This window comes from Bipolaris oryzae (assembly GCF_000523455.1).
Source record: "Bipolaris oryzae ATCC 44560 unplaced genomic scaffold scaffold_26, whole genome shotgun sequence".
Lineage (NCBI taxonomy): Eukaryota > Fungi > Ascomycota > Dothideomycetes > Pleosporales > Pleosporaceae > Bipolaris > Bipolaris oryzae.
In genome coordinates, this window is record NW_006911302.1 from 17,968 (window position 1) to 44,191 (window position 26,224).

General features: G+C 50.5%; 11 protein-coding genes across 11 annotated transcripts; 6 read left to right on the forward strand and 5 right to left on the reverse strand.

The window, feature by feature from the left end:
* Positions 1-233: 233 nt before the first annotated feature.
* On the reverse strand, positions 234-1,898 carry COCMIDRAFT_2902 (uncharacterized protein; the record flags this gene model as incomplete). Its single annotated transcript, XM_007687096.1, has 1 exon — positions 234-1,898. One exon carries the CDS (start codon positions 1,896-1,898, stop codon positions 234-236), a length of 1,665 nt encoding a protein of 554 aa, XP_007685286.1.
* A 1,105-nt stretch (positions 1,899-3,003) lies between these two features.
* COCMIDRAFT_88196 (uncharacterized protein) lies at positions 3,004-4,671 on the forward strand (the record flags this gene model as incomplete). Its single annotated transcript, XM_007687142.1, has 3 exons — positions 3,004-3,728; positions 3,781-4,014; positions 4,071-4,671. 3 exons carry the CDS (start codon positions 3,004-3,006, stop codon positions 4,669-4,671), a joined length of 1,560 nt encoding a protein of 519 aa, XP_007685332.1.
* A 710-nt stretch (positions 4,672-5,381) lies between these two features.
* On the forward strand, positions 5,382-6,818 carry COCMIDRAFT_2904 (uncharacterized protein; the record flags this gene model as incomplete). The annotated part of the gene is made up of 4 exons (XM_007687097.1): positions 5,382-5,700; positions 5,766-6,004; positions 6,072-6,267; positions 6,319-6,818. The coding sequence occupies 4 exons, from the start codon at positions 5,382-5,384 to the stop codon at positions 6,816-6,818; spliced, it is 1,254 nt and encodes a 417-aa protein (XP_007685287.1).
* A 1,137-nt stretch (positions 6,819-7,955) lies between these two features.
* Positions 7,956-9,663, reverse strand: COCMIDRAFT_88118 (glycosyltransferase family 20 protein; the record flags this gene model as incomplete). The annotated part of the gene is made up of 4 exons (XM_007687143.1): positions 7,956-8,115; positions 8,165-8,878; positions 8,925-9,297; positions 9,348-9,663. 4 exons carry the CDS (start codon positions 9,661-9,663, stop codon positions 7,956-7,958), a joined length of 1,563 nt encoding a protein of 520 aa, XP_007685333.1.
* Positions 9,664-10,543: 880 nt separating this feature from the next.
* Positions 10,544-11,805, forward strand: COCMIDRAFT_34340 (uncharacterized protein; the record flags this gene model as incomplete). The annotated part of the gene is made up of 2 exons (XM_007687124.1): positions 10,544-10,759; positions 10,810-11,805. The coding sequence occupies 2 exons, from the start codon at positions 10,544-10,546 to the stop codon at positions 11,803-11,805; spliced, it is 1,212 nt and encodes a 403-aa protein (XP_007685314.1).
* Positions 11,806-12,572: 767 nt separating this feature from the next.
* Positions 12,573-14,136, reverse strand: COCMIDRAFT_2907 (uncharacterized protein; the record flags this gene model as incomplete). Its single annotated transcript, XM_007687098.1, has 3 exons — positions 12,573-13,006; positions 13,058-13,798; positions 13,851-14,136. 3 exons carry the CDS (start codon positions 14,134-14,136, stop codon positions 12,573-12,575), a joined length of 1,461 nt encoding a protein of 486 aa, XP_007685288.1.
* Positions 14,137-16,744: 2,608 nt separating this feature from the next.
* On the forward strand, positions 16,745-17,437 carry COCMIDRAFT_88116 (uncharacterized protein; the record flags this gene model as incomplete). The annotated part of the gene is made up of 1 exon (XM_007687144.1): positions 16,745-17,437. The coding sequence occupies one exon, from the start codon at positions 16,745-16,747 to the stop codon at positions 17,435-17,437; it is 693 nt and encodes a 230-aa protein (XP_007685334.1).
* A 704-nt stretch (positions 17,438-18,141) lies between these two features.
* On the forward strand, positions 18,142-19,260 carry COCMIDRAFT_24006 (uncharacterized protein; the record flags this gene model as incomplete). Its single annotated transcript, XM_007687116.1, has 1 exon — positions 18,142-19,260. The coding sequence occupies one exon, from the start codon at positions 18,142-18,144 to the stop codon at positions 19,258-19,260; it is 1,119 nt and encodes a 372-aa protein (XP_007685306.1).
* Positions 19,261-20,388: 1,128 nt separating this feature from the next.
* On the forward strand, positions 20,389-20,862 carry COCMIDRAFT_2910 (uncharacterized protein; the record flags this gene model as incomplete). Its single annotated transcript, XM_007687099.1, has 1 exon — positions 20,389-20,862. One exon carries the CDS (start codon positions 20,389-20,391, stop codon positions 20,860-20,862), a length of 474 nt encoding a protein of 157 aa, XP_007685289.1.
* Positions 20,863-21,512: 650 nt separating this feature from the next.
* On the reverse strand, positions 21,513-22,592 carry COCMIDRAFT_88053 (uncharacterized protein; the record flags this gene model as incomplete). Its single annotated transcript, XM_007687145.1, has 1 exon — positions 21,513-22,592. One exon carries the CDS (start codon positions 22,590-22,592, stop codon positions 21,513-21,515), a length of 1,080 nt encoding a protein of 359 aa, XP_007685335.1.
* A 1,691-nt stretch (positions 22,593-24,283) lies between these two features.
* COCMIDRAFT_49889 (uncharacterized protein) lies at positions 24,284-25,612 on the reverse strand (the record flags this gene model as incomplete). The annotated part of the gene is made up of 1 exon (XM_007687146.1): positions 24,284-25,612. A coding segment is annotated over one exon (1,329 nt), but the record flags the coding sequence as incomplete, so codon positions are not given.
* Between the last annotated feature and the right edge of the window lie 612 nt (positions 25,613-26,224).

A 26,224-nucleotide genomic window follows, 5' to 3' on the forward strand; every position in this document is an offset into this window, starting at 1 on the left:
ATTTTCCACCAACATCATCCACATGCACATGCACATCCATCTCTCTTCTTCTTTTCGCTCTCTCTCTTTCAGAAAAAAAAGCAAGTCTTGAAAAAAAAGAACCCATCGATCAAATGGTAACAAGGAGGTGAAAGGAAAAAAAAAAGAGAAAAAAAAGTCGCTTCATGACAAACGCCCTAAACACCTCATGCCAAGTTCCTCGTCTCCTAACATAAATTGTTGGGGAGGAGCTTTTAATCACTATCGCTCAAGCTGTCCCTCCGGCCTACAGCCCTCACACCGCCCCTACGATACCCATCCATGACATCTCTCCCGCGGCGATTCGTCGGCACGCCAACCTGCGAGACGCTCTCCATGGGGTGCACGCTGCCGGCCTGGCTCAAGCCAGGGATATGGCAGGGGTAACTCATATGGCCGTGCGCATCTCCGTTTGCCGTAGTGAAGATATCGGAGGGAGGAGGTGCGGGACGCGAGGAGCGGTGCTGTTTCCTGGGGGACTCCGAGGGGGGACGCGAGCGGGAGCCTGAGGGGCGGGGGCGAGACGAGGAGGATGGGCGAGAGGAGGATGGGCGGGCGGAGCGAGAGGAGCGGTCGCCGCGGTCGGTGGAGGGGCGGGCGGAGCGGGAGCGGGGGGCGTGCTTGTTGGGGTCTGGGTAGAGGGAGGGGTCGGCGTTGGGGCGGTAGTCAGAGTAGTAGCTTGATTCTGTGACTTCGGTGGGGGCAGTGCGAGAGGTCTTTGCGGGGGCTTTGGCAGGGGGAGAGTCAGGGTCGTTGGTGTTGACGCCGGTGTAGACGGTTTCCGTGTCGTCGCCGGTGGTGAAGGAGTAGGCGGCTGAGGGAGGAGCACGACGGGGTCCGTTGGGGCCCTTGCTGGTTCGGGTGGAAGCGCGGGTTGGGGTGTTGTCGACGACAGAGGGAGCGGTGTACTCGGTGTAGGCGCGTGTGTACTCAGACTCAGCTGGGTGGTACTCGATCATGGGTCGGCTGACTTCAGCCATCTCGGGGGCTTCAGAGGGTGCACCGTTCTTCCTGGATCGCTTTTGCTCGTCCTTGAGGCGTTTGGCTTCGGCCTTCTGTTCTTCCTTGCGGGCTTTGGCCTCGGCGGCTTCCTTCTTTGCGGCTTCCTTTTCAGCGGCCTTGGCCTTGCGCATGCGTTCCTTTGCACGTTGTTCCTTGGCCTTGGCCTCCTTCTTGGGGTCCTTTGGTTCTTTTGCTTCTTTCTTGACGAGGGGGACGTTGCTAGAGACTTGGGAGCCGCCGACTTCAGAAGGTTGAGAGCCAGAGTAGTCGGTGTACTTGCCATCGCCGACACGGTTCAGACCACCAACACGGGCAGCCTTCTCCTCGCGGTACTGACGGAGCTCGGGGTCGTTGTAGTCATTGGTGTGGTTGCGGCGGTGCTTCTTGTGCTTGCGTCCGTCACCGCCACGAAGGCCGGCCTCGCCTTTTTCAGCGTCGGTGTAGGCGCTTGCAGTGACGGTAGTTCCAGACTCATCCGTGTAACCAAGATCGCTCTGAGCACCAAAGTAGCTGCCGCCGTGAACAACACTGCCACCACCGAGCCTGGTGCTCTTGGTAGCGTTGGAGAGAGTCTTGCCGTCGGGTCCCTTGCGTCGCAGGACTGTGGATTTGTAGTCTTCCCAGTCACCCTCACGCCATTTGAAGCCGCCATTCTTGGCCCAGAAGAAGAACCAAATGGCCAGAAAGGCCATTCCAATGCCAATGAGAGCGAACAGGGCCTGAAAGCCAGGACCAGCGAGGTCGAGCGGTGGTTTTGCTCCAGCCGAAGCAAGTTGCCTGTACGGGTCCTCACGCTTGGCCAGAGACTTTGCTTGGTGCAAAGCGTTCACAGCCATGGGAGAGAGTGCATCGGCAACAATCTCAGGACGGGGCGCCATGGTGGGCGAGCCGGTAGTGTTTGTGTTCTCACCGATACAAGATGGGTTGTGTCGGACTTGAGAACAGCGAGTGCAACTAGCAACAAAATAGTCAGGCTGATGTTCTAGTAGAAAATAAGGATGGGTAAGTTTGTGTGGTTGTGGAGGTTAGGAGAAGAGCGGTCTTCTCCAGAGACTTTTGGTTTGGCTGGAGAGGCCAGTAGTCGAGTGGCTGGAGCAAATGCAGGTGGTTAGGAGGAGGCTGGGGAAGCGAGCCGACGTCACGCCTCACCCAAACAAACCGTTGATGCAGCAACGGCACGTTCCCTGCCACACCATTGCCACGCGGCAACCAGTAATTGATGAAAATGAGATGAGAACGCCTAGACTGCAGTATCCAGGTACCATCCCGATGCATTGCGCCAATCATGGTTGCAGCCCATGCAGCGGTCGGCTTCGTCGTTGTCACTGGCGACCGCTCTTTCGCAGCGGGTACCACGGCGGCCCATGGCCCCCTGCAGTACTGCAAGGTCCCTCGCAGCAGCCTTACATCTTCCTCTGCCCAACATTTTTTATTTTTGCTACTATTCTGCTACTATGGATTTACTCCAGACATCTCGTGCTAACAGATGCGAAGCCCTGCAGGAGAAGCTCAGGGTCTTGGCGTATCTCACTGTGGCTTGCCCTCCACCTGAATCAAGCCAGTAGCCATGCGCAATGCTAACAGCACGTTGACATGTATATTCCGTCGTCAGTCAGCATGAGAGCATTGTTCTGCTCTTATGGCTTTAAAAGTATTTTTTTTCACCCCGCTAGAAATGTAGATTCTGGATTTGACATGTTTCAAGGCATAGGGCGTGCGACTAGTCATCTAACAGTTTGGTTCGCAGTCCAAGTTGGAATGTGCTCGAACATCAGCCATCTATAAAAAATACCATTTTTCTTAAAACTTATGTGATTTTGAAGAGAAAAAAAAACAAGTCAATTCTTCGAGAAGATTTCAGAAATGGCTACGCAGACGGAGGAGACTATGACTGAAGTCTTTGAACTTCACCAAAGACCCAAGCCCGCATCGATTCCATACACATCAGGACCTCCTGGAGAAACTCCATCAATTAACCATGGCATGTTCGACACCGAATCATCTCTATCACCTCCGTCATCCACCCTCAAACCGACAACACTACGCACCTTCCTCACAATCTTCACGCCATCTTTCGTAGGCTTCATGGCAAGTTTTACCAACGGCATCATCACCGTCGGTCTCCCAATCATAGCGCGCTCCATCTCCCTCGAGAGATCTCTATACCTGTGGCCCTCTTCTGTCTACGGACTGACGTCTGGTGCTGCCTTGCTCACCGCAGGCTCTATTGCCGACATTGTTGGTGCGAGACCCGTTGAACTTACTGGTATCACACTTCTTGGTATTCTCACATTGTTATGCGGATTCGCGCAGTCAGGTGCTCAACTCGTTGTTTTCCGTGCTCTTCAGGGTATTGCACTCGCGATGCACCTTCCAGCTTCTGTGGCCATCATAACGGGGGCTGTGCCATCTGGAAGAGCGAGGAATCTTGGGTTTGCGTGCCTGGGGTTCAGTCAACCACTTGGCTTTGCTGTTGGTCTTGTACTCAGTGGTGTTATGATTGAAAGAGCGGGATGGAGGTCAGGCTTTTACTTGGCTGGAGGATGCACTATAGCTATTGCTGTTGCTGCTCTGTGGACACTGCCAAAACTACCGTCTCAGAACAACGAGGATGTAGTCGCTCTATCGAAGAAGGTGGGCAAGGAGATAGACTGGGTAGGCGCCATTATTTCTAGCGGTGGTTTGGCAATTCTTGCCTACGTTCTAGCGTAAGTCACAGCACTGCTTGATTTATCACTGCCTCATACTTACAACATACAGCATCATCAGCGCAGACCTCACAAGCATTCGTTCAGCCTCGACAGCCTCCCTCCTCGCCATCAGCATCCTCCTCATCGTCGCCTTCCCACTATGGATGCACTACCGCGACCACACCGGCAGGCCAGCTCTCGTCCCCAACAAACTCTGGAAAAATCTCCCTTTCACTAGCACCTGCATCATGGTCGCCCTATCCTACGGCGTCATGAACTCCATCGAGCTGTTCTCCAGCCTCTAGTACGCCACACCACAAATCAACCCTTTATCAACTCAATTGCTAACCACAGAACTAGCTTCCAAGAAATCCAACACGCCTCGACACTAACAACCTCACTCTACCTCCTCCCCAACCTTACCACGGGCGTCCTCATCAACATCCTCGTAGGCCTCTTCATCCACCGCGTCCCCGCCCGCTGGCTCGTCGCCGGCTCAGCCCTCATCTGCGCCTTATCACCTCTCCTCATGGCCCTCGTCCCACCATCCTGGAGCTACTGGAAACTTGCCTTTTGGGCCCAGATCTTCGCGCCGTTTAGCGCAGACGTGCTATTCACCGTCGGCCTCATCATTGTCAGTGATAATTTTCCGGAAAAGACGCAGGCGCTGGCGGGCGCGGTTTTCAACACTGTGGCGCAGTTTGGTATGAGTTTGGGCATGGGGAGTTGTCAGGTTGTGGCGCTGGGAGTGCAGGGTCCTGCTGGTGGTAGTAGTGGGAGTGGGGATGGACATGGAAATGGGCATGGTGGGGGCAGTGCGTTTGAGGATCAGGATGAGGGAGCGGTGCTGAAGGGGTATAGAGCGAGCTATTGGCTCATGTTTGGGTACATGGTGGTGTGCATGGGGATTGCGGTTGTGGGGTTGAGGAAGGCGGGTAAGGTTGGGCTGAAGAAGGAGTGAAAGGACTAGAACAACTGCCTCCATGTACTGTAATTCATTGTATGTACCACCTACCTCGAACGCCTGCCCTTTCAGCACTTTCTCAGCCCACATTCTGACATCGATCCGTACTCGACAGCTACACCCGGTCCCCTCCATCGCCAAAGCGGAAGGTCACATACCGCCTCACCAATCACATTACCATTACCTTTGTTTCCATCTTCCACAGCATACGGGCCCACACATAGAGTATTCCCCGCAAGTCATTCGCACGCCGCGGGCGTAGTCTACATGTTGCGCGTTACCGGAAGTGGCAGTTGGATGGCTTGCCACGGCGCAAATCCCCTGCAGATCACCATCTAGGCGCATAAGGCTTGACACTGGCCACCCAAGCTTATCTCGCAGTAAGCAACGATATTAACCACCTGCCTGCCATAGTCCCCAGTACCTACGCAGATTATGGCAAACCAGCTTCCCGAGCAAGGTTGCTGCCCCGGCCAGCGGCCAAGGCCAGTCGGGCAGGTGTGAGGGAATGGTAGGCTGGCGACGGCCCAATGTGGAATGAAGCCGTCGTACTGCATCGGCGGGGAATGTACTTTTGTCATGAGAGCATTTTATTTTGTTTCGAAGCGTTTTTATATATATTAGAGACGACTGGACCCCAATTGTGTTCTGTCCTCAGGCCACGCTTCTCCCTCTCTTTTCTTTTCTCTTCAATCTTGCAGCCAGCCATGAAGCTCCTCAGCGTCACCCTGGCCTCGCTGGGCCTCGCCTCCGCCGCCACCGTTGCCAAGAAAGTAAACTACGACGACTGGAAAGTCGTCCGTGTCAATGTCGGCACAAACGCTGCTAAGCTCGAGAATGTAATGAGCAAGTTGCAGCTTGAGCTGTGGAAGGGCAAGCCTGCGTCCAGCGATGTCGTCGATGTCATGGTGCCGCCGTCGTCGGTCAAGGACTTTGAGGCTCAGACTCAGGGTTTCGAAACAAAAGTCATGCATGACAATCTTGGCCTTTCTATCGCAGACGAGCAGAGTTTTAGCACATATGCTGGTACGCTTGTTTTCCCGTCCGGTAAATTGAAGAGATGACATGGGAGGGTGCTAACTCTACGTCAGCTGGTCTTGCACCAAACGCGACATGGTTTGACTCTTACCACTCCATTGCCGATCACATGCAATGGCTTACCGATCTTGCGGCTGCATACCCCAAGAACGCGGAAGTTATTTCTGCGGGCAAGTCAGTTGAGGGACGTGATATCAAGGGTATTCATATCTGGGGTAGCGGCGGTAAGGGATCGCAGAAGGGTGTAGTATGGCACGGCACGGTACACGCACGTGAATGGATCACTACAATGGTAAATTACCCGCCTTCAAAGGAAAAGTGAAGGTAAAAAAAAAGAATCATGCTAACCACATTTACAGGTCGTCGAATACGCAGCATACCAGCTCCTCACTTCCACCGACGCCACAACCGCTAGCTTCAAAGACTCCTACGACTTCTACATCTTCCCCATTGTCAACCCTGACGGCTTCGCCTACAGCCAAACCACCGACCGCATGTGGCGCAAGAACCGCCAGACCACTCCCAGTGCCTCGTGCGTAGGCCGGGACATCAACCGTAAGTTCTTCCCCCTCCAAAGCCGCATAAAATATCTAACTCGAAAAAAAGGCAACTGGCCCTCCCACTGGAGCCAAGCCAACGGCGCCTCCACCTCGCCCTGCGACCAAGACTACAAAGGCCCCTCCGCAGGCGACGGCGTAGAAACCAAGGCTCTAAAAGCCCACCTCGACAGCATCGCCGCTGGCAAAGGAATAACTCTCTACATGGACATCCACTCTTACAGCCAACTCTGGATGTATCCCTATGGCTACACCTGCTCTGGTGCTCTCCCCAGTGCCGCAAAGTACTCTTCACTCACAGCCGGTGCAATTGCTGCGGTCAAAGCTGTGCACGGAACTGCGTTCACCGGAGGTCCCATTTGCAATACTATCTATCAGGTTAGTGGCGATAGTGTGGATTATGCGTTTGAGGTTGCGAAAGCGACGTACAGTATGACGGTCGAGTTGAGGGATACGGGCAAGTATGGGTTTGTGCTGCCCAAGGAGCAGATTTTGCCCAGTGCCGAGGAGATGTGGGCTGGATTGAGGTATTTGGTTAAGAACATGTAAGGCGTGGCTAGAGGACGCGAGTAAATAAAAAAAGGGGGGGGGGATGTATATATATGTGTGTGGAGATGTTTGTGGCTTGGGGTTTCTGGGAGATTTTGAGTGGAAGCCTATTGTAGATATTTCTGGGCAAACGAGATTGAAAGAGCGAGAGCTGTTGGCTTTCGAAATGGACTCGAAGAAATTGTGGTGTATCATTCATGACTTTGATGATCCAAGGAGAGTGAGAAAGAAAGAAAAAAAAAGGGGGGGCATGACCATAATATCGCCCAACACACTATGAAGAAAAACCCGAAAAATTTGATTGGGAATAATACTACATACCAAAAAAATATCTACACCTCTCAACGGATATATATAATTTATTGGGGGAAATCGGTAGTAGGCACAACAACTAGATTAGTTACAGTCATGATCAAAGGTAGTGAAATAGCGAACTGCGAACAATAGTTGCAATAAAAGTAATACAATAGTAAACTACGATGATGATAAGACAGCAGCATAAAGGAACTATAATTGCAACAAGGGCACACGGTGCAGCAAAAACGCTCCGATGCCCATAAACTCGCCATATTATCCGTCCATCTGTCCCATCTCACCACCGCCACAAATTCACTTGGAACATCCACTTCAACCTCTCCCTTCCCCTTCATAACTCTTACCCCCCACCCCCCCCATTTCCTCCCTCTCAAGCACCCAATCCCTCCTCCTCCATCTCATATATACTTATTAAAAAAAAGAAAGAACAATGAGTTAATATTTCTCTCGTTTCAAGACACAATCAAGGTTTTGAACAAAGACATGGCAGTGACACTACTGTCTTTGGAAATTGTAACTCAGTTGGGTATTCACGTACCAGAACATCGACAGTACTGGTACCCTGGCCCATTTGTATTATCGGAATAGTCCAAAATTAAGCATAAAACTTCATCTCGTCCATGGAAGGGGTATAGTTTGTTGCTATAGCCATATAATCTGCTACAGCATCTAAGTAAAAAGGGTCTAGTAATTGAGGCACCGCAAGAACAGAACCCTTCATCTCTGCCTAATCCAAGCAATTCTCCTCACACTGTCTTTCCGCCACATGAAATTTCGTCATCGTCAAAGCATCAACTGCGTCAAGGTGCAACGCAATATCTCTCATTGAGCATTGGCAGCCGCAGGTTCAGTAGCATTCTCTCCGCCAGTCTTGGCATTTTCTTCAGACCCTGTAGCAGTAACGCTGGCAAAGTGCACTTTGCGGTCTGCAGCCTCCGAGATCCTTCTAAGCTCGGTGACGAAGGACTCGCCCCACCAGGCACTACGAATGGTTAGGTTTAGCTTAATATATATTTAGTTGGAAGACTCACCTGGTGTATTTGCGGACGTATTTTGAGAGCTTCTGGTAGTTCAAGCTACGTTGTTCGTCGCCCATTGTGACTGCATCATGGATTGCATCCGCCAGCTCTTCAGTGTTCCATGGGTTGACAATGAGACTGCCATTCAAGCTCTGAGCAGCACCAGTGAACTCGGAGAGAATCATGACGCCATGACGCTTCTCTTGTGTCGCAATATACTCGTAGGAGACCAAGTTCATACCGTCGCGCGTTGAAGAAACGAGGCAGACGTCTGAAACGGCATATAGTGCGATGAGCTCGTCGAAAGAGACAGACTTGTGCATGAAGTGGATTGGCATGAACTCAATGGTGCCAAACTTGCCGTTGATGCGACCAACAAGTTCATTGACGACAGCCCGAAGATTTTGGTACTCTTCAACATCTTGTCTGGAGGGAACAGCGACCTGGACAAGTACGACTTTGCCAATCCATTCGGGGTGTTCGGTGAGGAATACTTCGAGAGCATGCAACTTCTGTGGTACACCCTTGATGTAGTCAAGACGGTCAACACCAACAATCAGCTTCACGCCTTGGAACTTCTTCTCGAGAGCCGCTATCCGCTCCTGGACCTTTGGCTTCTGGAGACCTTCATCGAACTTCTCTGGATCGATACCGATGGGGAAAGCGCCCACGGTTACGACCTTGCCTTGGAACTCGACACCATTTGGAGTCGTAGCCAGACCGCTTCTGCATGTTAGCACAATTTTTAAATTTACACCGAGAAGATACGTACAGAATGCGAGAGCAACTGCTGAGGAAGTGGCGGGCATAGTCGTAGGTGTGGAAGCCAATGAGATCGCAGTGGAGGACACCAAGCAAGATCTCGTTACGGACAGGAAGGATTCGGTAAATCTCGGAGCTGGGGAAGGGAGTGTGCAGGAAGAAGCCAATCTTGACGTTCTTCTTTGTGTCGCCAAGCTCTTCTCGTAGCATAGACGGCATGAGCATCAGGTGGTAATCGTGCACCCAGACCATGTCGTTATCTTGTACGTCTTTTGCGACAGCCTTCGCAAACAGACGGTTGGCTTCAGTGTATGCATCCCAGGCAGATTCGTCAAAGGTGATCTCACCGGGGTGGTAGTGGAAGAGCGGCCACATGATTTCGTCTGTGTATGGTTAGTATTGGCAGTTGTGCAGCTCGCCAGTGTGGTCTCACTTGAGAAGCCGTTGTAGTGTCGGTCTGCGAGTTCGTCGTCGAGCATGACAGGTACGGCATTGTACTTCTCCTTAAGCTGGTCGTTCAGGCCCTTGGCCTCGTCTTCTGGTACCTCGAGTCCGGGCCAGCCATACCACTGGAAGGTCGTTGTCTTTGCCAGACCGCTCAGGCCACTGACCAGTCCACCGGAGGACATGGACATATCGTACTTGCCCTCATCGGAGCGCTTGATAGTGATAGGAAGTCGGTTGGAGACAAGGAGGAGGCGTCCTTCCGAGGCCTCGGGCCTTACAAGCCGTGTGGGTTCGTCGGGCATCTTTGCGAAGTTTGCGCAAGAGCTGTGTGGAGGGGCAGTGGACTGAAGGAGGGACTAGATGGTCCGATTGCTGGAGACGGAGGTTTATTTACAGCTGGGATAATCAGGCGAGGTCAGCACAGCAAGCGTGCGGGACAGGTTGTGACGGCGACAGGTGAGGGGTGTGACGAGTGCTCGCAGGCGCAAGAGGGGAGGGATCAGTGTTTTTCAGCCGCGGTGTTGGGGTGACGAAAGTATGATAATAAACAGGGCCCGCTGAGAGCAAGTGGGTTCTCGTAGGTTCCGAGCTCTGGCTCCTACATATACTTTTCTACCTACCGTACCGATGGAGAGACGGTGGGCGACAGGGCCCGATGCAGGCGGAACAGGGACCAAGGATGAACGAGACTAGGGCTCTAGGGCGGTGTGGATAGCGGGCAATGGGAGAAGAATCAGATGAGGCTGGTAGAGTGGGATTGTCCAAAGCTGCGAGCGTTTGTGACGTCGGCCGTGGAGCTGCCCGCCGCGTGGGCGGGGCATCCCTACATAAATACAGAGCGTGGCTAGTCCTGCCGCCCAACAAATGCCGCCTTTGCCTGGAATCTGCAAAAGGATGAGGGAATTGTCACGGGCTGCGTGCCATATTTCTATCGTGTCTGTCTACGCAAAAAACAATTGACCAGCGCATTGGGTGGTCTTGGGGCCTGCCAGCCAAAGTGTCTCGCAGCAACATCTGCTGCGGGGCTGCCTGATGCGAATTGACACAATTCCATGTCTCCGCCATGTCACGTGCACCGACCATGCCAGACTAGGCCATAAGCTGCCGTCAAGCTCCCGCGCCTTGTCGCGTCCATCCTATCGGCGATCATCCAACATCACCACCAACCACAGCCAGTCCATCATGTCGGATTCAGAGGGCGGAAAGCCTTCCGAGGCAACAATCACCAGCAAGCTGCGCGACATTGTCATCGCCATCCACAAGTCTGGCAAGACGGATGACTTGACCGTCAAGCGCGTTCGGGCGCGCGCCGAGAAGGAGCTAGGCCTAGACGAGGGCTTCTTCAAGACCGACGCGAGCTGGAAGGAGAAGTCGCAAAAGACAATTGTAGATGCAGTGGTCGGTAACAGCAGTGGCCGTAGCATTGACCCATCTAAGACGCAATCTAGGACAAGTTCTGTAGTGATGAGCCCTCACCGAAGCCCACTCCCAAGAAGGCCGCACCCAAGCCGAAAGCGAAGCCTGCCCCAAAGAAATCCAAGCCTGCTACCGAGAGCCCTCGCGGTGTAAAGCGAAAAGCTGCTGCGCCTGCGAAGAAGCCAAAGAAGCGCGCCAAATCTGAATCTGAAGAGTCCGAGGCCGACCTTTCGGAGCCTCCTGCTGAGATATCTGACGCTGAAAGCGAACCACCAAAGAAGCCTGTACGGCGCGGTAAAAAGGTTGTCGCAGAGGACTCGGACGAAGAGGACGCGCCCAAGCCATCGTCAAAGCCCAGAGCCGCCGCCGCTGATGATGACGATGAGACAGAGCCTGCACCCCCAAAGCCGTCAGACACAAAGGGAGACGTGTCCGACAGTGACCTTTCAAGTGTCATTGACGAGGAACCCGTCAAGAAGAAGAAAAAGACTCCAGCGGCAAAAGGCAAGAAAGAAAAGGCTCCACCAAAAGCGAAAGCAGCACCCAAGGCCAAGGCCGAGGATGACCCCGATACTGCAGAGGTTAAGCGCCTACAAGGTTGGTTGGTCAAATGTGGCATCCGCAAGGTCTGGTCTCGCGACCCAGAACTCTCAAAATGCGACACATCCAAAGACAAGATTCGCGTCCTCAAAGGTTGGCTGAAAGACGTCGGTATGGATGGCAAGTATTCCAACGAAAAGGCTGCAAAGATCAAGGAGAAGAGGGAATTTGCGAAAGATCTCGAGGCTATTCAAGAGGGTGAGCTAGCGTGGGGAAAGACAAACGAGGTCACAGCCACTGGAAGGCCAAGTCGGAGAGCTGCTGCAAAGCCAGTGCCCCAACAAAAGGTTGTGCTTGAAGACGACAGTGAAGAAGAGGATGCTCCTGAAGGTGATGACGACGATGACGATGATGATGTTGAAGTTGACGACGGCGATGATGACGACGGCGATAAGAGCGAGGATAGTGTAGGCGACGACTCGGAGTAATCATTCTTCCTGTGTTCTCTTTTTCAGCTCGTCATACAAGTAGCTTAACCACCCCTCCTTCTCAGCGTGTTCGTTTATTGATACCCACGAACCAAATCTCAGATATTCCTTTTCAAGCATCTAATCTTCAATGTTGCATGTTAGATACTGTGCTTTTGCCTACAAGGAAAACGATTGAGAGAAGATACATGTGTAGGAATGCTGGACGATCAACTCTGCAAGTAGCGGGTCGTCTCAGTTCATCCTAACCACTGGTTAGTGAGATCCTCATTGGGATTAGTCGCCCATTTTACCTCCGAACATGCCGCTATCAAGAGCCATGCTCATCTTGTTACTTGGAAATCCAATGCGGTTCATAATACATTTGCTGGTATCGAAACCCTCTTCAGAGTCACTCAACATTATTCCAGTTCGTCTCGAGAATCGCTAGTATCCCTTCTTAGCGATGCGTGGTGTGAGGTTCAATGGGAAGGAGCTCATAAGGTTCCCACGTGCGTTGAGGCATTTATGACACTCGTTGCGCCCACTTGACTCTCAATCTTTCAGCTGCCAACACATCAAATGCATGGCATCACTTCCACACTTTATTTCAACACACCCAAGACGAATCAACCAACGATTAGTAATCCTGATCGACCTCATTCTATGAGACTTGGATCATTTGATGTTCAATAACGGATAATGACATTACGCATGATCCAACTACTAAGAGAACAATCCGTCTTTCAGAAGGTAACCGTTAAACAACCTAAGCAGATCATACACTCTTACACTCTAGATTCCTCTTCCCGGCGTCCTAACGCGTTAGGATCGATGTTTTCGGTCTCTTCGTATGTAACACCATCCTCGTCCTTGATCCCTGTAACTTGCGTGACAATTTTGGCTGCCCAAGTGTCACAGCTGACATTGACAGCCGTCCTGAAGCGATCCAAGAACCAATCAATTGCAATGACGACTGCATACATTCCAGTGATTGGTACACCAACACTTGTGGCAATCATGACTACAAGAACCAGACTGGAACTCGGAATCGGCGTCGTTCCGATAGAAGCAAGGGTCGAAAGTAGGATAATGATGATGTAGTCAGCAGCATTCAAGGTAATGCCTTGAGTTGCAGCCAGGAAAACAACTACGATTGGGAAGTAAATCGCAGTACCATCCATGTTGATCAAACAGCCAAGTGGAACGGAAAATTTGGTAACTACGAAACGTTAACGGGTGGCAGTCGAACAAATTGATCACGTGAACTGACCTGTAACGGGAACACCCTGCTTTAGTACACAACGAATAGTGACGGGCAAAGTAGCAGCGCTTGATGCAGTGCCCCAAGCGGTGATCCAGGCAGGGCTCATCTTGAACCAGAATGTGTACGGGTTGCTCCTGGTAAAGATGAAGAAGAGGATAGGAATGAGAATGAACATATGAATGAACATGCCGCATAGCGTTCCTCCAATGAGTATACCCAGGTTTGTACCAATCTCAGCAATGTCGAGGCGGAAAAGGTTGGGCATGATAAGGAAGAAGACACCAATGGGCGCCAAATGAATCAGGACAGTGATCACTCTGAGGATTATGACTTCGACTTCCTCGACCGCTCGGTAAATGGCACCTCCTGGCTTAATGACATATCCGAGGACGATAGCTGTGATCAGCACTGAGAGAAGGGCATCGGTGGCCAAGGCGTTGACAATGTTGTTGGGGACAAGGGAATAGAACATGTCAACGACAACATCGTGGATCGCCGTGTCCTTCCTCTCGTCGACGAGCTCCTGGTCCTCTTCAGACACCTCCAATGCACTGCCAGACACAACATTAAACAGTTTGCTCCAGACTAGACCTACTAGCAGAGCAGAATGTGCAACAGCTAGAATGGTAGTAAGGACGTAATATCCAACAGTCCAGCGAGCGAGTTTGCCGGCCGCACCACCTCCTTGGGTCATGTTTCGTAAGCGCTGGACAGCCATGATCATAGCAGTGACAATCATGGGAAGTACTGTATCTGTTAGATCGCCAGATTCGGCCCACATAACTATCATGTCACATACCAACTGCTCGCAAGGCACGCAACCAAAGGTTCCCGGGGACGGCGAGAAGAACAATTGCTGCTTCGGGTACTTCGTCGACAGTGGTAGTAACGGCGAGACCAATGGCAATGGCCAAAATAGCGGCGAAGATGATCTGCCATACCGAGCCTGGAGTCTTCACTCTCTGCCAGAACGTCTTCTTCTCCTCGACTGCGACAGCTGTCGTTGGCATGGTGTTGGCAGAAGGTGAGCTGTTGCTGCTCGCAGCACGCTCCATCTCGTCCGTTTTGGACTCGAGCTCGCCCATTGCAGACGATGTATGGCAATACGTCAGGAGATGGACAAGTTTTCGTTTTCCGTGAGAGGGGTGAGAAACAACAATCACCTGGAATCTCACGCTGAACCTGTGCTACTACACGTACATATTATACAACGAACCCCGCCCTTCAGCTGCTCCGTGCATCATCCTGTGGCGAGGTAACCAAGAGATAACGATTCTGTTACCAATAATCCGGAATGACACCGTGCTCTCGCACCGCCTTCGTCCCTGAGTATCCTCAACCTATCACACGGAGCCAACTATCTTTGACCATGACATCTCATTCGCTCTGGGCGGACACAAGTCTTGAGTGGATAAGCAGGTGTAGTGCTAGCAGATTCCTCCCAACACTCGGACATGAAATTTGAGTCTTGGAGTTGTTGGCAGTGTTGGCAACTATTGCACGCAGGGAAGTTTACAAGCAAAGTGATGTGCCGGCTCCCGACTCGGCCAACAAGGATCGGCTAGACGGCGCCCCATGCCAAGTGCTCATATCACTATGTTCGCTAGATCGAAACCATGCGATTGGATTGCGCTTGGACTAAAGAGCTTTGTGGAGTATGGGAAAGTAAGATGCTGTAGAGGAGCGTAGTGCCTTGGTCTTTTGTCGCGTGCCGGGTGCAGCTTGGCTGGTGGACTGAACGGCTTGGCAATGACTCTGGCTCGCGTACTATGGCGCATGCTAAGATGAACGTTATCATAAGAAAATACTGGAAAGGACCAGCTCAGGCAGAATCGAGGTCACAAGCCGCGGCGCTGCGTTGGATACGGGCATTGGCGAAATCAGCCTCGAGGCGCTTCAAGGCAGGACGCCATACGACACAGACCGGTCACCTCCTTGAATAAGCAAGTGGGAATGACTTTCGTAGGCATTTCTTTTGAGACATAAGACATGTTGAATCCAGAATTTGCCTAGGAATAGACTAGAGTACCTGGGTATCGATGCATCTGCATGCAGTCCGGGGTTGGCCAGCGGTACCCAGGTGCCAGGTCAGTCAGAATTCAGAAGCAATAACCGTAGCTTCTTTTGACTGGGGTCTAGACTTCTAGGGATAGCCGCGGAACGAGGTCAAATAACAAGGCTTCTCGCCGTGGTATTGCATCTGATGCTTGAAGGGTTAGACTTGGTGCATCGAAGGCCAAGGTTGTGCCTGGCAAGCAGCTTCGACAAAGATTCCAGAAGCGCATTTGCGCCAGCACCTGATCAACCCTCAGTCAACTAATTGGCTCTTAGTGTTTACCACGACTGTGGTACGAGCCTATCTACTAACAAGCCAAATAGCGAGTATACCTTCTCAATATCAGGTAACTGCTGATTTTCACTTTTCCGACTCGCTGACTCAGTCCACATAGATGTACAAATATGCTCTTCTATCTCCCACGCAATACTTTCTAAATGCATACAAATAAAGGCTAACTTTATCGAGAGAAACCCTCAAGCTTTTATCTCAAAGAAAGTCCGGAGCTCTTGACATCTGCAGGGTATGCTTTCACACTAAGTTTACAATTCAGATTAGAAAGTTTCCGTTTCCAGAAAAATACTGCCACAGCTCCTTTTTCAGTCAATAACAATCGATCATGATCGCGCGTCTATCAGCGCCATTATTGCCACTGGGCTACTTAACATTCGGGGAACCTCGTGTTCTCTTATATTCGGAAGAGTTCCCAATCCAAATCAGCCGCATCAAACTCCAGGAAATGAAACTCGGCTCCACGGACGTTGGCTGCCGGTTTAGAAACTACGGGATAAAGACTAGAGAGCTCATGTCGGGGCTTCTCTGGCTTGAGCTGCTTATCGCACATGACGGCAACAAGACACAGCATCAAATCCGCAAGGTATCTCATCTTTGTATGACTTGAGGTATCATCGATTGATAGGGCATTATTTTCTGCTCTGTGGTACCTGAAATATGCGTATTTGGTTTATATCAGGTCGGTTTCAAGAAGTATGGACCCTACATGGAGAAGACTGATTTAAATTTATACTCAACATCTGGAGCACCGATCCGGAAGGATTTCCTCAATCAGAAGAACAGTATGGCGTATCAAGCACTGTTCGAAAGGGCCACGTGGTTGGTCGAGACCATCTCTGTGCAATTGATTTGTAATACCAGCTTGACTCCTAGTGAACAAGTTTCGTGCTTTTTATCTCACCAACATCATAGATTGTGCGTCCATACGATTGTCGAGGTAAGTTGTTTTCCATCATATGTCAGCAGAAACTGGCTCGTGTGTGCCCGTGGGGAACGTATCTCCGCCAGCCATCGCATTCAGTGTTACATGCGACTGCATCAAGCCAATGGAGTTGACACTTCCTGTTGCAACATATCATTTTTCTTTTGAAACCAAAGCAACACGACGTTGTTTCTTCTCGCAATTCCGTTATGGGGCGCAAAAGAGCGTGCCCATTGGCTGTCGGGCTTAGCATCACGGAAGCCGGATTATGATTCTTGATCCGATCCGACCTCACTTGCTCACATAAAAAGCGACCACGTACCGACTTAAAACATCAACAACGACATACAGCAAATTCTAAATTCCAATTTACACATCAATTGACCAAAATATCTCAATAAATTCAATTCCTCCACCAAAAATGCCTCAATTCAAAGTAGCAATCTACCTGTACCCCCAAGTCGACCTCCTCGACTTCTCCGGACCCGCAGAAATCTACAGCTACCGCGACACCCTAGACAAAAACGCCACCTTCCCCTTCGACGTAACATCCTTTGCGCACTCCAGCCCTGTCGTCTCTGCCTCGCCCGCCCTGGTATACCAGCCTAGCAAAACTTTTGCCGAAATCGCCGACCAAATCACAGACTACGACATTCTCGTCATCCCCGGGTCCCACGACAAAATTGTCACGGATCTGATTGCCACAGAGCCCGGCAAGCAGGTCATCTCGCTGATTCAAAAGTTTGCCGCTGCGAAACCGCGTGCGGAGACGGGGAAGCGGTTCCTCCAGTCCGTATGCACGGGTTCACTCTTACTCGCTGCATCGGGTGTTCTTACGGGCCGCACGGCGACGACGCATCATCTTAGCTATGAGTTGCTGAAGACGATTGCGGATGAGGCTGCGGGCGGCGAGTCGAAAGTTAATGTTGCGAGGCAGCGGTATGTGGATGCGGGTACGACGGATGGTGGCGTGCGCATTGTGACTGCTGGCGGTGTGAGCTCGGGTATCGATGCTACGATTCATATCGTTGGGGAGCTTTTTGGGCAGGAGAGGGCGGATTGGGTGGCAGAGGTTGCGGAGTTTGAGAGGAGGGAGAAGGGGTGGGGGGTTTGAAGGAGTGGAGTGAGTGTGGAGTCGGAAATCTTCGGTTTTGTTGGTTGACTAAAGCTGTGTATCTGATTTAGGTGAAAAGAAAAAAAACATGTATGGTATTCAGTGAATGCAAAAGTTGACTTGACGGCGATGTGTTGATTTTTGAGTGAATGAAACCTTGCATAGTGATTGGTCAAGACTTGAGTTCTCTACTCCTTTCGCTCTTTGATACACTCAAGAGATTTTTCTTAGTAATTTATTAACAAGGGAAGTCTATGAGAATGTTTAGATTCACCCTGCTAAGTTTTATTTCGCTTTGTTATCGCTAGCTGGGTAGAGTGGAGAATAGCGTCATGTGATACCTGATCTACTTCTTGCTCTAGCTGGAAGAAGTGACTTCCATCAAGGCCATGCTGACAATATTCCAATGTTGTGATGACAATCGCGTGCAATTTGAATAGGCAGCCACCCAAAGCTCAGACGCAAAACGCCGTGGTTACCACAGTTCACTCCTTCCGAAACCGTGACATAGTGAACACCAACTTCCTATCAAATTAGTCCCCGAGGCAAGCAATAGCGATGAAAGGCACACTCCTACCTTTTTATTCACTTCTATTTCATTCGCTTGCACACAGTATAAAATTTCATCTTTTTTTCGACTTGAAACCAAAACACAACTCCGACTTCATCTACCAACAACCCAATCTTCAACCAGCGAGATAACGATGCCGTGCATCTCCCTTCCCTTTCGAAAACGTCCTAATCCCAAAGACCCTTCTGCAGGTTTCCCAAAAGCCCACAAGTATGACGGCCCGCTCCAGGAAGGCTCACAAGGCTGCGTGGAGCAATGGACGCATATCCCAACCAACACCGTTATTGCAGTAAAGGTAATGGCCCGTACCCACCCACCTTCCCCTGAGATCAAAATCCTCAGCAAGTTGCCTTCCCACGACTGCATTGTGAGATACCTCGGCCACTACGAGAAAGTACCATCTCCAACTCAAGTATCGATCCTCCTCGAACACTGTTCCGTCGGAGACCTCTACATGCTCCGAAGCCTAAGTATCGATCAACACAAACCCACCTTCTCCGAGCCCTTCATGTGGTCCACCTACACCCAACTCCTCAGCGCTCTCGCCTTCCTCCACCACGGCATCTCCCCCACGCACCCCTCGGGCCGCCACCCCTGGACACCCATCGTCCACCGGGACTTGAAATTCGAAAATATCCTCGTCAAATCCATCGGTTCCGCCCCGGACTGGTCGTCTCTCGACATCAAACTCGCAGACTTCGGTATGGCAGGCTACCACAACCCGGCGCACCCAAATCCCTCTGGTTACATCGGCACAACGTACTACTGGCCGCCCGAGGTGACGTGGGAAACGAAACAGCTTTCACCGGCCAGCGACGTCTGGGGTATCGCAGCCATAATGCACGAGCTAGCGCATAACTTCCCACCGATCGTCGATCCCGCAGTCGTAGAAGCGCAATGGTTCAAAACTAACACCGACACTCCCTTCTTAACCGCATACTCAGACTCGCAAAAAAAGAACTACTGGGCCGCCAAGGCACCTCGACGCGTTACCCCGATTAACCTTGACCCTCTCGCCGACGTACCAAGTTTGCGCGACCCGGAGTTGGGAGGGGAAGATAAAACGGCGCTTTGGTTTCGGCGGCGGAGACCGAGTCCGAAGTATTCGAATCGGTTGAATGAGTGTGTGCTGAAGGGTTTGGAGACGGTGGAGCGGCGGGCAAGTGCGGGCGTGTTGTTGGGGGTGGTGCAGGAAGGGTATAAGGAGGTTTTGGGAGAGAGGCTGAGGGAGCGGAGGATGGAGAGGAACTGAAGGTTCATATCATGGAGAGAGACCGAAGCTCCGGAGGAAGAGAACCGATCAAGGTAAGAAGTGATTTGGGGAATTAGGGAGGGGACTATGATTTGGGCAGGATCTCTTCTTGGCAACACATGGTCTCTGGAAACAAAAATACTGGGTTGTTGAAGGGCCACATGGGCATTGGAGATTCTCTTTTTTTTGGATCATGGATGGAGTTGTTCAGCACGTTTCCTTTGCTGGTCATTGTAGCATGTCTCGTTTGTGTAACATTAGTCTTGAAGAACACTTCCTCAACAACGTGCAGGTTCTACTGTCTATTTCGCCTTTGATTTTGTCCAAGTCACTTGTCATGAAAGCAAAGCCTCGAACAACGTGCGAAATCTGAACACAACGATCCCGTAGAGTTATTATACCTCAAGCAATACAGCCAGCACTTTCATCCTCCTATTCGCAGCGTACATTCATGTTCGATCGACACATTCCTCACCATCGATACGTACACATCAACCCACTCACGCCCATCAAGCTACATGCTCATCTCCGCGCTATCCCATACGGGTCACTCCCCATATCATCCCAATTGCTTGTTCGTGATATACTGATGACTGAACATGTTTGATTTGGGCTGGAGTCGGTGCTGCAGTTCGCAGTTCGCAGTGGGGATGTTGGGGTTACGTGTAACTTTATGCAGATCCTCCTACTACTGGAATGGGTCGGTTCTTCAGGGTCACTATGCTTTGTGAACACAGTATGATACAGAATAGGCTACAGTGGTTTGTTTATCTGGTACAACTAGTATATGGGTTGATGTGAAGGAAACTCTTATAGTCGTATGCCTCGAAACAGCACATGGAATTTCTGGACACCGGATAAGTGTGTTTGGTACGTGGCCATGCAGCGATCTACACATGGGATTTCTCTGTCATATCCGTTCCGGACAGACGCCGTGGTTCCGCGTTTAGAGCTCCTACCTGAATGGAGGTTTAATCGTCGGGGTATCCAGAAGGATACATTTATGGGTTTCCCATGGGACGCTGGAATTATTCGCAACAGCTCATCCGTTAGCAGAGATAGCGAGGGATTGCGTGTCCTGAGTGGCGATTTCGTCGTTGCGCAAAACTCTATCACCACACACTGGAAATGCTCGAGGCATGGCGTGATTGCACAACTGAGACACTCTATAAGGGCTACGCAAATTGGAAGACAGGGTGGAGCCACGAACAGCGCGCATCCTTCGAGTACGTTCGCGATGACTCCAACAAGACACCAGAAACAATCGACGGCATACTGTGTGATGTTGCAATGAGCTTTCCTGGTTTCCATAAATTCGTGTTGAATCACTCAACCTGGAACGAAGACATCTCTGACTGCAACGGTAACATGATCCGGTATTACGCAAATAGAAGGGCACATGCTAGGGAAGCCGGTGGGGCCAGTGCAATACAAGTCTTGAGCACAGTATTGCAGCAGCAGCTCTTGGGTCACAAGCGCATGCTCTGGTATAGCGAACCCTGGCTTAACGCTCCGCCGTCTAAGATTTTGCAGTCAGCTGTAGAAGAGGGTGAAAAGGAGGAGCCTCCAAGATTGAGTGGCCTCCTCGTGGAAGAATTATGAAATGTGGTCACCGGATGAACTTGAAAGAGTCTTCCAATCCTGCTTTTACGCATCCTAGACATCTGGCGCTTGCTTATCCCGAAAACCGGGATACGCGTATCAAGAGGTACCTGAGTTAATGTTAACAAAAAGACCATTAAATCATCTAATGATACAATGTTCTTTTTTTGCTAAATATCAGAGCTATCTTCTACTCGCGCATGGTGTCTTAAGCCCACTACAGCTTCGCACATCCGGGCTAGTATACACAAACCACAACATGCGCGAAAGTTGAGCGGGACTTCGAGACACTCGGTTCAAGTGTAATGTGGGATCGTCATGTGTGGATGGAAATTTCAGATTGGTTAATCAAGATTGGAACGTACCTACGTCTATAGAATCTCGCGACACGGTCCATGTTTTTATCCACGTTCTTAGGCGTTAGATCAGTTGAAGTCAGTTTGTGGTGGGTAAAGCTGAGAGGCAGGAGATGACGGGAACAAATAAGCTCGGGAAAGGGGAGCTCAACCGAGCGATTATGTCAGCTAGTACTAGTGCGCTTGGACATGCACGCGTCACCAAACACTCTCCTTCTCTGTCCATGGACTTTCAACGATTATATTCTGTTATTCATTGGCTCATGAACCGTTATTGAACCTCAAACCCATTGTTTACAGAATTTCCTCTGGCTTAACTACGACCCAGTTCTTGTCTGCGGTGACCTCCCGTCCGTTGGCAATCTGCGCCAGAGTATTGTTCTTGATCTCCTCTTGCAGCTGCTTAAAGTACGAATCCTTGCGATTGATCCACAGATGAATGCCACCCTTCGAGACATCTACACCGTGGAACTGCATATAAGAGTCGCTTCCGGGAGTATCGCCACCGACCAAGATCGGACGCTTCCATTGATCGATGTAGGTCAGGATACCAGCCCATTTACCCGCGTACCAGGTGGCTGGGGTCCAGAGGTAAGGAGTCACAACCAGGTCAAGATTGGCAGTTTCGTTGTATGTGCCTGCAGTGATTTGCTCCCGTGCGTTCGTGACCGCACCTGATGTTGTGTTCTTGAGGACCGTGGTAACGCCGATAACATTCTCGGGTGGGACATTGTATCCGTACTTTGGATCGCTTGCCACCATGCGTACAAGCTCCTCATGCGAGGCACTCATGATGTAGACGGCAATGCCATTTTCCATGAGCGCATTGTATAGTTCCGCCTGGCCCCGGAAAACTTGGGGCGTATGAACGCTGCTGGAAATGACTTCATCGCCATCCCAGTATTTCGTAGGGATGGTCGAGTTGTACGCCATTAGCTCGTCGACGTAGCCCTTCAGCTCGCGAAGTGTGAAGCCAGACCACACTTGCGCCGCCCATGGATAGCAAAGGAATGTGTCAATGTCACACAGACGGTTGTAATAGCTGAAAAGCGATTCTGTGAAATTCGCCGTATCCTTGAAATCAACCAGCTTTAGGCTAGGATCCAAGTTTTCGCGCTTGAGGATACCGCGGTTCTCGAGGAAGGGAAGAAGCGACTCCTCGATGTCGTAGCGCCAACTCGTGTTGTCCATGTCGAACACCGCATAGTTGCTCTGGTTTGCGTTGCGCGCAATCATAGTATTTAGCGCTTTGGCAGCATCGGCAGGCCAGTGCTTGAGTTGAGTTTTATGATGAGCGCCATAATAAGGCGTTGCTGCGCCGAAAGAACTAGCAAATGCCAGCCACAGGGCTGTATTGAGGGTTGAAGTGCGCATTCTTTGTTTCAATGATGGATGTTCCTGGGTCCCAAAAAAGTGAGCGACTGGGAAAGTGAGCAAAAGAGAATGCAGGAACCCGATTTTCCGGAGAATTGGACAATTAATACTGGGAAGCTGTCAACATTCTGTTCGGGTACATGGAGTCCGCCAACCACGGGTGCTGCTGCCGATAAGGGAGCCCGGTCCCACGTCCGCGACTCAAAGTCGGCCCTACTAATTTGAAATTTTGCTGATCGCGCTATCTCGATTTTCAGAACAAAATATCAACGTCCGGCTTGAAGAAGCAAGTGCTCGCGTGACCTCATGCACAATGACGTGCGTGTGGGGTGTATCGACGCGTCTGTATTGTCGGTACGCATGCAGCTATTCAAGGGGTACATGCCTCCTCTCCACGACTAATTGAATAGGGAATAGTACACACAGCTCCATCGTGAATACAGTGTACATATTTTGAAGGGAACCCATGTTGAAGCAATACTACTACCATATCCAGTAAGGCAGCCGAGACACTACGATTCGCTCCAACACCGGCCCATATCGGGAGCTATATTCCCATGGTCTCCCAATCAGCAATAGCACTGCCGCACACCGGTCTTTATCCTGACCGGTAAGATTTTCGTATCTCTTTTCCTCATTCAGGTACAACGAGCTAGCCATTCAGGCAACATGTGCCTGAAGGGGAGCTCATCTAGCAGCAAATGTCTATAACAAGCAAACCACCACAGGATAACGCCAAACATATAGAAACCAAAAACTAGCATGGGATTAGAGCGAAGACGCTCGTAGGCAGCCTCCGGACCCGTCATTCCCATATAATAATAGGCAAGCCATACGGGGCCCAAAGCAAGACACAGGTAGATGAGAGCAAGCGCCACAAGGGGCAGTGCGGGTAATATGATGATAGAAGCGAGAATAGTGAGCAACCAAACAAATAGGGTATCCTGCCATTCCTGATTTTTCGGTAGCACAGCTGGTGTAGCAGTGGGTGCATCGTCAAGAGAAGCGTCGTCTTTAGTTTCCATCTCTCCAGATGGTTGTGCTGGACTCCTCTCTTCTTTACTCTCAACCACATCAGCCGTCGAACGCGAAAGTGATTGATCTACCAGGCTTTGTGCAGGCAATGGAGTCTTCTCCCTCTCCATATGCCTTCCGATGTCTTCAAAGGCTCTGTTGAGGCCATGTCTGGAAAATCCCGATGAAGGATCTTGCTGCGACTCGGGAGCCTGTACTGGAGGTCCTGGTGCGGGTCTCATAGGCCCCTCTGATTTCTGGGGAGTTCTGGCAGACATAATATCGCTAAAATGCCTTGATCGTTGTGGCATAGGCATACCAATTCCATCCATTGCTTTCCCAGTCTTTTCCATTGCTACCCTCACAAGGCCCTCCCATGAAAGTACCAATAACCGATGATTAATTTTGAGAAGATGATTGGTACGTTGACCCGGGTATTTTCTACAGGTTTCTTGGATGCATTGATACACAAAATCCGGATACGTCGGCAGAGCGACTGGTAGGATATGATCCACCTCGTACATCTGTATGATGGTGAATCCCATCTTTTCTAGTGTCTTTACAAGAATTTCCATTCCCAAGGTAATAGGATCCTTCTCTGGTGTGCCTGTTGTGGTAGTCAAAACTTGAGCAACAGCAATCTGAAGGGACAGTGCTTCGTCATCTTCCCGCAGTGGATCCACATGGTACTTGGCAACCGCACTAGATCCCAATGTATGAGCTACATGCTCCATCTTTTTTAAGAATCGTAACCTCGGGTCATCAGGCTTGTCGCTGACCGTTTTCATCGAATAAAGTCCTCGTGTCAGACACGGATATTCCAGATAGAATTCCAGCGCCTTTCGAAGTGCTGACTTCGACTTGAAAACCAACTGATCAATCTTGTATGCTTGGTCTAGCATCACCATGTTGATTTTCTGAGCATGATTACTCTCGAGGCGAAAAAAAATAAAGTCGAATTTGTCGTTCATTCTCGGCTCTCCATCAGCACCTTCAGCCAGCTCGATCCGCCCATTTCTCACAGTAGTGTAAGAATTTCGAGCTTTTGCGATGGGGAGATCCTCGAGCAAGGATGTTGCGTGCTCTGGATCTGTGTGCACCGACGCAATCGCAGCCAGCATGTCTAATTTCTGCTCACGGAACCCTGGAAAAAGGTCTTCGAGCGGCTCTGGCATATCATTACTACGGAAAACGATAGCGAGTCGAGGTGAGATGACTGTCAGTAGGTGAAACTCAGTGTAGACTGTTTGTTTTTCTTCGCCCGTGAACCTGTCCACAGTGTAACTAACAGGCCCTTCATGAATGCTGAACGCATTTTCTGTTAAAATGAATTCTTCCTGGGGGTCCGAAGGCGTAACAAAAGCCATATACATAGATCGAATGTTGGTGGCGAGCCAGTGCGCATCAGGGGGGTAAATTGTTCCAGCAAGTTCCCACGCCCAATGACCGGCGGGATCCATGGGTGTGTCGATGATCTTTTCTAGATTGTTGACCCATACATCGAGCGGCCGTGAGAACTGGTTATCCCTCATATATTCCAGAAACGTATCTCGATCATCAGAATCGTAACCTTCGGCAGTTTGATGGTTGAAGCGACGAAAGAAGATCGGAGAACGGTATCTCATAACGAACTGGAACTTGCGCAACAAGTCTTTTTCGGAGCGTAGGAGGGATATCCCCTCTTTGCCTGCTTCCTGTGCATCTACCACTCGAGCTATGATTCGGGCCGCTTTTCTCTCAATTTCCCCTAATTTTGTTTCTACACTGTCCTTGAGGCCGTCGTTGTACATGTCCTGCTGGCCGAAAGTCCGCCGTATAGGTTTATCTGTTATTATAGGTGGACTACTGTCCAAATGGGGGACTTTGACAGATGCATTGTTCTTGCGACGTTGTCTTTCACTCTTTCGGTAGGATGCCGAAACGTTAGATGGGCCTATCGGCTGAGTGGGGGCAAATCTTCGCAGCATGAACTGCGGAACGTAGTGCTGATACTGTGTGAAATCCATTTCATGTCGTGGAAGTATGCGGAAAGTAATGATGTGCAGGTTTTCTGGCTAGACTTGTGTGGCGCGTACTGGGGACGAGGCTAAGGATAAGAGGGAAAACGCAGGAGGAAGTAGTGATTGGTGTCAGCTAGTCTTATGAAAAACGAAAGCTGATGTCGAGGGTTATGCTCAGGTACAATAAGTTTACTATTCAATAGATACTTTGTAGGGTGAAAGAGAGAGGAGGGGTAACGTCCAGGAGCTTGAATTGCGGCGTAGACCAAGGGCGCTTAACTATCCATTACTAAGCCCTGTTGTGTAACTCGAGCATCTTGTTTGCTCTGCTTAGCGCTCTCACCACCGAAGTATTGATAATGCAATGTTGAATCATATCAATGCTTTGTTGATTAATATGACGAGGGTAGAAGTGCATGCTAAAGATAACAAGCGAGGGGCATATACGAAAGGTCTCGAACGCTCTGTTCAAGGTTTAAGAAAGGCTGAGTGATAGGCACTCACAATCAAAGTATCTAACTGCAGCTTCAATGACGATTCACTCTCATATTCACTGGTCAGTGGAACTTTTCCTTCGGCTACTTTCGGATTTTGGTTTTCGTCACTGGAAGGTGCACC